This window comes from Pan paniscus, chromosome 8 (assembly GCF_029289425.2).
Source record: "Pan paniscus chromosome 8, NHGRI_mPanPan1-v2.0_pri, whole genome shotgun sequence".
Taxonomy (NCBI): Eukaryota; Metazoa; Chordata; class Mammalia; order Primates; family Hominidae; genus Pan; species Pan paniscus.
The window spans coordinates 125,557,589-125,570,864 of record NC_073257.2 but is presented as its reverse complement, the minus strand read 5'-3'; the positions used below and the strand labels follow the sequence as shown (position 1 = coordinate 125,570,864).

The window sequence follows — 13,276 nt, the reverse complement described above, 5'->3', positions numbered from 1 at the left end:
TTGCCAAGTGCATGGGAACTGGGCAGAGCTTACTGTCACCTGCTACTCCCCACTCCCTGTGTGGACTTTCTGTGCAGCACAGGCAGTTGCGCTCCTCCCTGGAACATTACCCCTGCGGCAAGAGGACTGCCCTCTTATCCCCACTGGGGCCTCTGCTTGAGCCCACACATGGAGAGCCATAGCATGTACTTATGTGACCCAGCCCCCACCTGGCTTTGCCCCTTTACCCCCTACTCCATAGCTTAACACAAAGGACAGAAACTTTGGGAAGCTCTATGGCCTCACGCATTGTCTGAGACACCAGAGTACCTCACCTGGGTAACATAAGAAGCACAAATCCCACTGCTACCACCGCAGCTGGTGTTCTTTTCCAAGTGCCACTTCCTGCCTGGAGGCCAACCAACACAGTCCATTACAGCATCTGCTGGCAGAATAACATAGCACCCAGGAAGGAGAAAACTTACGCATGACCCCATCTGTCACCACTGCCTGCATTACCCCCAGCTAATCAGTAGGTCCTGAGTCTGTCCACATGACCAGTTCATTCCTACTATAGCTAGTGTGTGAGAAAGCCAACACACTAAGGCTATTTATAAGGAATCTCACAGAGTCTATGTCACTTCCCTGCCACCCCCATCAGAACAGATGCTGGTACCTACTGCTGGAAATTTGAGGGCAGGTCGCATCACTGGACCCCCTGCAGACATTCCCCAGCACTTTCCTGGAGTGTGGCAGCCCCACTAGGTGGCTAGACCCAGAGAAGCAGCAGCATTCACAACAGTCTGGCCCTCAGGGCTCCTACTCCTAGGGGAAGGGGGAGTGCACCACATCAAAGGAGTAACCCATGGGACAAAAGAATCCAGATGGCAAAGCTTGAGTCCCATAGCTTTCTGCTTGTGGGAAGTTTTTTTCAGCAGAGGCACAGGTGCAATGCTGAACTCAGAAGGGAAAGCCTGTGGCTCTACTACAACAGTCAGGCAGCCCTGGTGCTTGTGACAGGTCTTGGAGAAGGAGACTTTTCCTCCTCACCCACCACTGCAGCTACAGCTTGGGCTTCTCCCACAAGAGCGTGGCATGGGTGCATCTGTAGACAGCCTTTCTAGAACACTTCAGGGTGACTGCATCCTCATAGGACAAGTGCCCTCAAGGTTCAGGCTTGCATGAGGGGTAATTATAATCCCTTTCTACATGGAACATCAGTATTTCTGCAGCTGGAAAGTGGTGTCTGCCTGGTTTGAATGGACAGAACACTGGGTCAGGAGTGTGAATGGGAGGCAGTTTTTTCTCCTGCTGGCCTGGGAGGGGAGCTGGGGTAGCCCCTTCCTTCCCCCTGAAAAGACCTCAGTGTTTTTCACTGACAGCTTCTCCAGCCGCCTACGTCAAGGCTAGTACCTCTGCCCTCCATTAGGTATTGTATTTATCTACCTGTTTTAGGCACACCCAGTTTTTACCCAGGGACAACTCCCATACTGACTTGAAGCCTGAACTGTTCAACCCAGTAATACTGGAGGAATGAATGAATGAATGAATGAACAAATGAATAAATAAATAAGTGCACACCACTGGGGATGAGCTTCAGAGACTTTTGCCATTCCAACCCCACAAGAGACAGTCAACCTGCTCACACACCAAGCACATTGCTACTACATCTGAGAAAACCATCATACAAAGACTCTCTATAACCAAGGAACTTATACAGTCTTCACCGCCAAAAGCACCCAGAGCCAAATTAGGTTACAATAAGCTATAATCATTGAAGTCACATCCATAAGGTGGAAAAAAGGAAATTAGAAAGAAACGGTTGAATCAAAAATAAATTCAAAAATAATTAGAAGAAACAGTCTATCCAAATGAGAAGGAACCAGAAAAATAATTCTGGCAATATGACAAAACAGGGTTCTATAACACCCCCAAAAGATCACATTAGCTTTCCAGCAATGGATCCAAACTAAGATGAAATCTTGGAAATACCAAATAAAGAATCCAAATGGTTGATTATTAAGTTACCCAAGGAGATACAAGAAAAAGGTGAAAACCAATATAAAGAAAGTTTTTTTTAAAAATTCAGGATATGAATGAAAATTTTTCTAAAGAGATAGATACTTTAGAGGAAAAAAAAAACAATCAGAACTTCTAGAAATGAAAGACACATTTAGGGAGTTACAAAACAAGTGGAAAGTTTTAACAACAGACTAGACCAAGTAGAATAAAGAATTTCAGAGCTCGAAGACAAGGCTTTTGAATAAACCCAGTCAGACAAAAATAAAGAAAAAATAACTAAAAGAAATGAACAAAGTCTCTAAGAAATATGAGATTATGTAAAATGGCCAAAGCTAAGAATCACTGGTGTTCCTGAGGGAGAAGAAAAAGTAAAAATTTTGGAAAATTTATTTGAGGGAATAATTGAGGAAGACTTCCCTAGCCTTGCCAGAGATTTAGACATCCAAATACAAGAAGGTCAAAGCCCTTCGGGGAGATTCACGGCAAAATGGACATCTCCAAGGCATACAGTCAACAGGCTATTACTAATGTCAACATGAAGGAAAGAATTCTAAGAGCAGTAAGACAGAAGTATCAGATAACCTACAAAGGAAAAGCTATCAGACTAACAGTAGACTTCTCAGCAGAAACCTTATAAGCCAGAAAGGATTGGGGCCCTATTTTTAGCCTCCTTAAACAGAATAACTCTCAGCCAAAAACGTTGTATACAGCAAAACTAAGTTTCATAAATGAAGGGGATATAGTCTTTCTCAGACAAGCACATGCTGAAGGAATTTGCCAGTACCAGATCAGCCCGACAAGAAATGCTAAAAGGAATTCTAAACGCTGAAATAAAAGGTCAATATGCAACAGAATAGAACCTCTCAAAAACACAAAACTCACAGGGCTTATAAAACAATAACACAATGAAAAAAACAAAGTATCCAGGTAACAATCAACATGATGATTGGGTCACACCTCAATATTAATGTTGAATGTACATGGCCTAATGCTCCACTTAAAAGATACAGATTGGCAGAATGGATTAAAAAAAAAAATCATAAACCAAATGTCTGCTGTCTTCAAGAAGCTGAGCTAATTAATACAAAGGATTCTTATAGAATCAAGGTAAAGGGGTGGAAAAAGATACTCCACACAAATAGAAACCGAAAGCAAGCAGAAGTTGCTACTCTTATATCAGATAAAACAAACTTTAAAGAAAAACAGTTTACAAACAAAAAGACAAAGAAAGTATGATAAAAGGATTGACCCAACAGGAAGATATTATAACCCTAAATATATATGCACATAACTCTGAAGCTCCTAGATTCATAAAACAATTACCACTAGACCTAAGACAAGAGATAGACAGCAACATAATGATATTGGAGAACTTCAATACTCCACTGACAGCACTAGACAGATCACTGAGGCAGAAAGTCAACACAGAAACACTGAATTTAAACTACACTCCAGAACAAATGGACCTAACGGATAATTATAGAACATTCTACCCAAGAACTGCAGAATATACATTCTTCTCATCAGCATATGGAACATTCTCTAAGACAGACCATGTGATAGGCCACAAAATAAGTCTCAATTAATTTTTAAAAATGAAAATCATATCAAGTATCTTCTCAGACTACACCAGAATCAAACTAGAAATCGACTCCAAAAGAAACCCTCAAAACTATATAAAAACAAGGAAATTAAACAGTCTGCTCCTGACTGATTTTTGGGTTAACAATGAAATCAAGATGGAAATTTGAAAATTCTTCAAAACGAATGATAACAGTGACACACGTTATCAAAACCTCTGGGATACAACAGAAGCAGTGCTAAGAGGAAAGTTTGTGGTGCTAAATATCTACATCAAAAAGTCTGAAAGATGACAAATTGACAACCTAAAGTCACACCTCCTGGAACTAGAGAAGCAAGAACAAACCAAACCCAAAGCTAGCAGAAGAAAATAACAAAGATCAAGGCAGAATAAATGAAATTGAAACAAAAAATGCAAAAGATCAATGAAACAAAAAGTTGCTTCCTTGAAAAGATAAACAAACTCAGGGAACCATTAGCTAGATTTACCAATAAAAGAAGAGAGAACATTCAAATAAGCTAAATCAGAAATGAAGATGGAGGGCCAGGCACAGTGGCTCACACCCGTAATCCCAGCACTTTGGGAGGCTGAGGCGGGTGGATCATAGGTCAAGAGATTGAGACCATCCTGGCCAACATGGTGAAACCCTGTCTCTACTAAAAATACAAAAATTAGCTAGGCATGGTAGCACACGGCTGTAGTCCCAGCTCAGGAGGCTGAGGCAGGAGAATCGCTTGAACCCGGGAGGTGGAGGTTGCAGTGAGCCAAGATCGCGCCACTGCACTCCAGCCTGGGTGACAGAGCGGGACTCTGTCTCAAAAAGAAAGAAAGAAAGAAAGAAAGAAAGAAATGAAGATGGAGACATTACAATAATGTCTTTGTAGTAACTTGGATGGAGCTGGAGGCCATTATTCTAAGTGAAGTAAGTCAGGAATGGAAAACCAAATATCTGTGTTTTCACTTGTAAGTGGAAGCTAAGCTATGAGCATGCAAAGGCATTCAGATTGGTATAATGGATACTGGAGACTCAGAAGAGGGGAGAGTGGGAGGAGGATGTGGGATTTTTAAAAACTACATATTGGGTGCAATGTACACTACTTGGGTTACAGGTGCACTAAAATCTCAGACTTCACCGCTACACAATTAATCCATGTAACCAAAATCTACTTGTACTCCAAAAGCTATTGATATATACGTGTGTGTATGTACATGTACATACACACACACACATGCACACACACACACGGAAAAGCACCTCATTACATACAAAGAAATGTCCATAAGACCATCTGGTGGATTTCTCACCAGAAACCTTGCAGGCCTGGAAAGAGTGGGATAATATAATCAAAGTGCTAAAAGAAAGAAACTGCCAACCACAAATATTATATCCAGCAAAGCTGTCCTTCAGAAGAAAAGATAAATACTTTTCTGAGACACATGAAAATGACAGTGTCCATCACTACTAGACCTGCCTTACAAGAAATGCTAAAAGGAATACTTCAGGTTGAAATGAAAGGACATTCTTTAAACTCACTGGTAAAAGTAAGTGTATAGTCAAATCCAGAATATGCGAATAATTTACAGGTGGTCTTTGACTTACAATGGTTTTACTTAAGATCTTTTGTCTTTCCAATGCTGCAAAAGCAAAACACATCATGTAGAAACCATACTTCAAGTAACCATACACCCATCCTGTTTTTACTTTTAGTACAGTATTGATAAATTATATGAGATATTCAACACTTTATTATTAAATAAGCTTTGTATTAGATTCTCATGCCCAGCTGTAGGCTAATGTGATATAAGCATGTTTAAGACAGGCTAGGCTAAGCTCTGAAATTCAATAGATTAGTTGCATTAAAGGCATTTTTAGCTTATGATATTTTCAACTTACATTGGGTTTATAGGGATGTAAACCCATCATAGGTTGAGGAGCATCTGTATTAGTTGTGCATAAATCACTTTGAACTCTACTAAAGTTAAAAGACTAAAGTATTAAAAACAACTCTAGCTTCAATAACCATAGCTATATAGTTGTTAATAGATATACAATATAAAGAAATGTAAACTGTGACATCAATAACATAAAACATGGAAGGAGAGAATAAAACTGCAGAATTTTTGAATGTGCGTGAAGTTAAGTTGTTGCTATGGTCTGCATGTTTACGTACCCCCCAAAATTTACACATTGAACTCTATTCACCAATGTCATGGTATTAGGAGGTGGGGCATTTGGGGTATGATTAGGTCAAAAGGGTAAAGCTCCATAAATGGGATTAGTACTTTTATATAAAGAGAGCTGCCCTGCCCTATCTACCATGTGATAAGATATAATAAATGAACAAGGAAATGAAACTTCGCTATACACTGATGCTGTTAGCACTTTGATCTTCAACATGCCAGCCTCCAGAACTACAAGAAATATATTTCTGTTGTTTATAAGCTACCCAGTTTAGGGTATTTTGTAATAGCATCCCAAATGGACTAAGTTGTTATCAACTTAGAATAGAACGTTATAAGATGTTTTGTGTAAGCCTCATGGTAATAACAAAGCAAAAACCTGTAGTAGATATGCAAAATATATACAGAAAAGAAACAAAGCATATCTCTACAAAAAATGATCAAATCACATGGGAGGGAAGCAAGAGAGGAAGACAGAAACAGATGAACTATAAAACAGTCAGAAAACAATCACAAAATGGCAACAGTGAGCCCTTTACCTATCAATAATTTCTTTAAATGTAAATGGATTAAGTTATCCAATCAAAATACATACAGTGACTAAATAGAGTAAAAAAATAAGATCCAACTACATGATATTTACAAGAGACTCACTTTAGATTTAAGGACACACATAGGCTAAAAGTGAAGGGATGTAAAAAGATAATCCATATGAATGGTAACCAAAAGAGAGCAGGGGGGGCTATACTTATATCAGACAAAATAGACTGAAGTAAAAAACTTTCGAGATAAAGAAGGTCATTATATTGTAACTATAGATATCAATTTACCAAAGACATAACAACTGTAAATATATATGCATCAACATTAGCACACCTAAATATATAAAACAAGTATTAATAGAACTACAGAAAGAAATAGCAATAGATAAGAGTAAGGGACTTCAAAACCTCACTTGCAACTATGGATATTTCATCCAAATGGAAAATCAATTAGGAAACAGTGGATTTGAACAACACTAGTCCAAATGGACCTAACAGACATATATACAACATTTCATCCAACAGCAGCAAAATACACATTCTTCTCAAGTGTACACAACGTTCTCCAAGATGGATCATATGCTAGGCTACAAAACAAGTCTTAATTAATTTAGGAGGATTAAAGTCATATCATGTATCTTTTCTGACCACAAATGGTATAAAAGTAGAAATCAGTAACAGGAGAGAAATTAGAGAATTCACAAATATGTGGAAATTAAGCAACACACTGCTCTTCTTTGAGCCAGAACAACAAAACTAGAAAACACTGATGAAAGAAATTAGACATAAATAAATGGAAAGATATTCCATGTTCATAGATCATAAGAATTAATATGTTAAAATGTCCATGCTGCTCAAATTGATCACTGAACAGATTCAATGCAATCCCTATCTAAATTCCAATGGCATTTTCACAGACATATAAAAAAATTATAAAATTCATATGTAGCTACGAAAGACCCTAAATAGCCAAAGCAAACTTGAGCAAGAGCAAAGCTAGAGGCATCACATTTCCTCACTTCAAATTATATTACAAAGCTATAGTAATCAAAACCGTATGATACTGGCATAAAGCAGACACATGGAGCAACGGAACAGAATAGAGAGTCTGGAAATAAACCCACACATTACAGTCAACTAATTTTTGACAAGGGTGCCAAAAATATTCAATATGGAAAGGATAGTCTCTTCAATAAATGGTGTTGGGAAAATTGGATATCCACATGCAAAAGAATAAAACTAGACTCTTATTTCACACCATACAAAAAAATCAACTCAAAATGGATTAAAGACTTCAACATAAGACCTGAGACCTTAAAACTGCTAGAAGAAAACATAGGGAGAAAGCTCTTTGACATTGGTCTTGACAGTGAGTTTTTGCATATGATGCTAATGCACAGGCAACAAAGGCAAAAATAAACAAGTGGGATTACACCAAACTAAAAAGCTCTGCATAGCAAGGAAACAATACAAAAAACGAAAAAGCAACCTATGGAATGGGAGAAAATATTTACAAACCATATATCTGAAAAGGGGTTAATATCCAAAATACACAAGGAACTCACACAACAGAATAGCAAAAAAAAAAAAAAAAAAAAAAACTAATTAAAAAAATGGGCAAAGAACCCAAATAGACATTTCTCTAAAGACATACAAATGGGCAACAGGTATATGAAAAGGTGCTCAATGTTCCTAATCATCAGGGAAATGCAAAGCAAAACCACAATAAGATATCATCTCCCAACTGTTAGGATAGCTATTTTATATGTGTGTGTGTGTGTGTATACACATACACATATGCATATATAATGTGCATGTGTATGTATATATGTGTGTGTGTATAAAGGTAAGTGTTAGCAAGGATGTGAAAACAAGGGAACTCTTCTATACTGTTGGTGGGAATATAAATTGGTACAGCCATTATGGAAAACTGTCTAGAGGTTTCTCAAAAAATTGAAACTAGAAATCGCATATGATCCAATAATCTCACTTCTGGCTATATATCTAGAGAAACTGAAATCAGGATCTCAAAAAGATACCTGCACTCCCACATTCACTGTAACATTATGGAAACAATCTAAATGTCCATCAGTGAATGAATAGATAAAGAATATGTGGTATACACACACAATGGAATATTATTCTGCCATAAAAAAAGAAGGAAATCCTGCCATCTGTGACAAGATGGATGGACCTAGAGAGCATTACGCTAAGTGAGATAAGCCAGACACAGAAAGACAATTACTGTATGATCTCACATCTATATGGAATCTAACAGAGTCAAACTCATACAAGTGGAGAATAGAATGGAGGTTGTCAGAGGTTGGGGGTGGGGGCAGCGAGGAAGAAATGGGGAAGTGATAGTCAAAGGGTACACAGTTTCAGTTGTGCAAGATGAATAAATTCTAGAGATCTCCTATATAGCATAGTGCCCATAGCTAACAATACTATATGGTATACTTACAATTTGCTAAAAGGGTAGATCTTATGGTGAATGTTCTTGCCACACAAAAAATACTAGTTTTGGCCAGGCGTGGTGGCTCACACCTGTGATCCCAGCACTTTGGGAGGCTGAGGCAGGCGGATCACAAGGTCAAGAGATTGAGACTATGCTGGCCAACATGGTGAAACCCCATCTCTACTAAAAATACAAAAATTAGCTGGGCATGGTGGCGCACGCCTGTAGTCGCAGCTATTTGGGAGGCTGAGGCAGGGGAATCGCTTGAACCCGGGAGGCAGAAGTTGCAGTTAGCCGAGATTGCGCCACTGCACTCCAGCCTGGTGACACATTGAGACTCCACCTCAAAAAATAGTAGTAATAAAAATAATAGTAATAATAGCATTAAACGGTGTGGGAGGAAACTTTAGGAGGTGGTAGCTTTGTTGAGGTGGTGATGATTTCATGGGTGTATCTATGCTTATCTCCAAACTTGGTAGGTATGCATGCATTAACTATGCCTAGCTTTTTATATTTCAACTATACCTTAATAAAGTGGTTTTGAAAAAGGGGAAGACCCTAAGCAAAATGGCTCCAAAGAAAGCCAAGCCTTTGTTTTGATATTATTGGGACTGCTGAGACTTTTGGAGACTCTTCTTCATTCATTCAATGGATATTTACTAGAAGTTAGGAATTAGGGATATACTTTTGAGCAAATTGACCTGGTCCTGCCATGTTGAGAAACAGACATGAAAAAAAGGATGGCGTCTAGTTTGAAATGCAACTGTGGTGTATGCCTTGAGGGTGAACAATCTGTAGCCATACCAGGGAAACTCGAGAGCCTCACAGAAATTAGGGAAACTTCTCAGGGGAGGAAATGTCTGACCTGAGAACTGAAAAGGGGGAAGCAGAGAGGGTAGGTGGGAGCGACGCAGGCAGAGAGAACTGTGCACTCATTAAACATTTGAAATGTTCCACCAAAGGATGGGTATAGCTTAAACTCATCCTTCTCAGACACTAAGAGAGGGCTTTGGACTTAGCTACTGAGATGTAAAATTCAGGCTGATTTCTGTGGCTCAATGATGGGACGCTTTCTGGAACTTTCTCTCCAAACAGTAGGCCATTAGGTCTTCTGTCTGAAACCTACCGCATCCTTCTGGGTTGATGCTGAACACTGTCTGCAGTGACAGAAAGTGTCTCTTCTAACAATCCATGTCAGCAGTGGTGGGACTTGGCTCTTTCAAATCTGTAAAGCTAAACAATTAGTTATTTTCTTATTCCTATGAGACTGGGCTTGATTTTTGGAACCTCCAAAGAGCAATCATAGCCCAGGGTGGTAACCAAGTGGGGATGCCTGATCTCAGACACGTCATTTCAGTCAAACCAAGACCTGGTTTTGACCTCTTATTTCCTCCTTTCATCATCACAGTGCACCAAGAAAATCCAGACCTATCTCAGTTCTGCCAAGCTGTCCGGAGAGGGTACACATGGCATTATTTTCTCATATCTGTTCCCTTTTTAAGGTCCAGGCTGCAAAGAGCAGTCATTTGAGGGAGATTGCTTATCCCACTGTTAAATATGTCTAACTTCTCTTTAAATAAATTAATACATGAGACACTCAAAGCACTAACAATGATAGGCACATAGTAAGTCTTGGTTAGTCACTGTAACTCTTATTCTTACTATTAGCCACCAAGATTGTCACTGTTTGCAGACTGAGACCTCATCTTAATCATTTTTTTAATCATAGAAAAATGTCAGGTACATGGCAGGCACCAAATCCATTTTTCTGTATAAACCTAACTTAAATGTATTTTCAAATCCTTCAGCCCCTTCAATAAACTGCTGTCCAAACAGCAGAACCAAGGAGACCCAAGAGGGTGGTTGAGAACCCTGAGATCTGGGGCTGAATCAGTTCTTCCACATATTAGCCATGGGACCTCAGAAAAAGTGCTCGACCTCTCTAAGCCTCAGTTTCCTCATCTGTAAAATGGGAAAACAACAGTACCTATGTCACAGGTGGTTGGGAGGATGAATGAAACAATGCATGTAAAATGCTAGGTGGCACAATCTAAATAGTCAAGAAATATTCCCATTATCACCACTGCCCACGAGACTAAGATAATATGCAACTGTCAACCTTTGCTGATATTTAAAAACCACATCCATATTTTAAAAAGATTTTGTAGAGACTGAAAAAAAGTTCCTGTAGTGATTATTTCTAAACATGTTGAACAGGAGCCCACATGTTGGGGCAACTGGTACACAGCTGGGTAAGAAGTCACTGCCCAGCTATTGTCTGAACTTTTTACTTTCATGAAGGGGGAAATGGACTGCAGCTGCTTCCCCTGAAAAGTGACATCATACAATTTGTGACTCACTTCTTGCCCAAATAAAAATCTTCCTAAAGGGCACACAGAGAAGACCTGAAAACCTCCCCCTCTTGCCTCTAGCAGCTGGGAGGGGGAAAGGGAGGCTCTGCTGGGCACTCAAGCGCTCCGCTGTGTCACCCAAGGCTCATGCCACTGCTAGACCAGGGCCTTTACTTTGCTATTGCAGAAACTTTAGCTTCTTCAGAGACGTTAAGTAACCTGTCCAAAGCCACACAGTTTACAGGTGGCAGAAGGTGGACTGTGAATCTAGGCAATGGCGGTACCAAGGGTGAAGGTCAGGCCGGCGAGACCCAAAGGAGGAAATAGCCTGTAAGTTGAGACAACAGGGAGGGCCACGTCAACTAGCCCAGGAGCCCAGAAGTTCAAGAGTAAAGATCTGGAAATGATACACCCACAATCACCCACAAGTAGTTTTACTGCTCCATAAACCGCAAAGCTGTCACCTGGAGCCTAACACTCCACACGTCTAAATGTCTCCTGCCTGGTTTCCACCTCCTCAAGGTCCCTCTAAGAGCCCTGCAGCAAGGACGCTCAGCTCCAGTGTACACAGACTTGACAGAGCCACTGCCGCGAAACGCGTACCATAATCAACTCTGTCTATCCCCGCCAACAGTCAGCGGGGATCACCGTGGTTCCCATTTAACAGAGAGAGGGTTGAGGTCCCACCGCCGGCAGGCAAGGGGTGGGGACCGGAACGCAGGCAAAGGAGCCCTCGCTGTTAGCCGCTGTGCCAGATCACGAGCCCTCCTCTCCTAAATCTCGAATAGTACGAGGTGTACCCCAGCCCCCCGGCTAGGAGGGAAGGGAGGACAAGCTGAGCAAGGCAAGCGATGGAGAGAGCGGAAAGGGCCCTCTTCCCAAAGTTTCAGCGCAGGCCGTCGGAGCCACTCAGTCCCACTCAACCAGGCTCCCCTAGACCACGCTGGGGGCGCAGGGGGGAACTAGGAAGCCGGCAGGAAGGAGGGAGGCAAGGCGCGCACGGCCGGCGGGCTGGAGAGGCGCCGGTCGAGGTGGGGGCTGCAGTTACCGTTCCCACGGCGGTAGGGCGGCTGGGGCTGGCACAGTCTCTCTCCGTCGCTCCGCAGCAAGGGTCTGGGGCCCCTTTAGCGAAAGCGAAACTAAAAGTCTCGGCGCCGCGGAGGGAGGAGCCGCCCTGGGTAGGGCCGGGCGGGGCTTGCGCCGCCCCTGGCTCGGGATAGTGCGCTCGGCAGGGGTGGAAGAGCCCAAAGCGACCCGTGCCCCCGCACGCATAGTCCCTGGAGGGCGCTCTCTGCAAAGCTGGCCGCGCGCTCTGCCAAGTTGGCCCCTCGCTCTACAAAGTTGAGCCCGCGCGCGGGAGAACGCGCACAGCAAAGTTTGCAGTTTCCCGGAACAGCCGAGCCGCCGCGGGTTGTTCCGGGAAAAAATCAAATCTGCCAAACTGGCCGCGCTCCAAGTGATCCAAAGAGCGCAGATTTCGCGGCGGCGCTCAGTGATGGGGCGCTCGTGTGGTCACCTCCACTTCCCCGCCCCCAGTGTACACCTCGACCTGGGCCTTCGCATCAACTCGGAGACCCCTTTCCCATAGCCAGAGGCTCTCCCCTAGCGAAACCTGGATCCCAGCTGGAACTGCTGGCTTCCCCCCGGGGGACTCCACGCCTGCATGTGCATGCGTACCCCACAAGGCTGATCCGCTTCGGGCCCGCTGTGGCATCCACTGTGGTCTCCTAGACGTTGCTTTGCGGGGGCGCCCTCCTGCGCGCGTGGGCGTAGGACGCTCCCTCAGCTTTGAAGGAAGTACCCACCCAGCAGCCCAGCTTGCTGGTGGAGATGCTGCTCCTGGATCTTTCGGGAAATGTTTGTTGTGCGCCCCCGTGTGTCAGGGATTGGGTATGCGGCCGGGAGTCAGTCAAACACGGGAGAGACTGAGCACTTCCACGGATTCTAGTTCACCCCAACCCCACAGCATACGCACACACACACACACACACACGGACACACGGATTCCAGTTCACCCTGACCCCACAACACACACACACACGCATTCCAGTTTACCCTGACCCCACAACACACACACACACGGATTCAAGTTCACCCCGACCCCACAACACACCCACACACAAACACACAGATTCTAGTTCATGAAACCCACCACACACAC

At 42.4% G+C, this 13,276-nt stretch overlaps 1 protein-coding gene across 4 annotated transcripts in view; it reads right to left on the bottom strand.

The window, feature by feature from the left end:
* Positions 1-12,983, bottom strand: part of CASP7 (caspase 7) — a 51,485-nt gene extending 38,502 nt beyond the window's left edge. Inside the window, exon 1 of one of the 4 annotated variants that reach the window (XM_003825599.3) lies at positions 12,793-12,983. Coding sequence is in view for 2 of the 4 variants with exons in the window: in XM_003825602.5 (XP_003825650.1) it covers positions 12,164-12,387 (224 nt within the window). In the remaining 2 variants the exon portion in view is untranslated. Of the gene's footprint in view, positions 1-314; positions 1,501-12,163; positions 12,407-12,792 lie in introns of those variants that run through there. The other 3 variants (XM_003825602.5, XM_003825598.4, XM_014346598.4) reach the window with 3 other exon arrangements.
* Between the last annotated feature and the right edge of the window lie 293 nt (positions 12,984-13,276).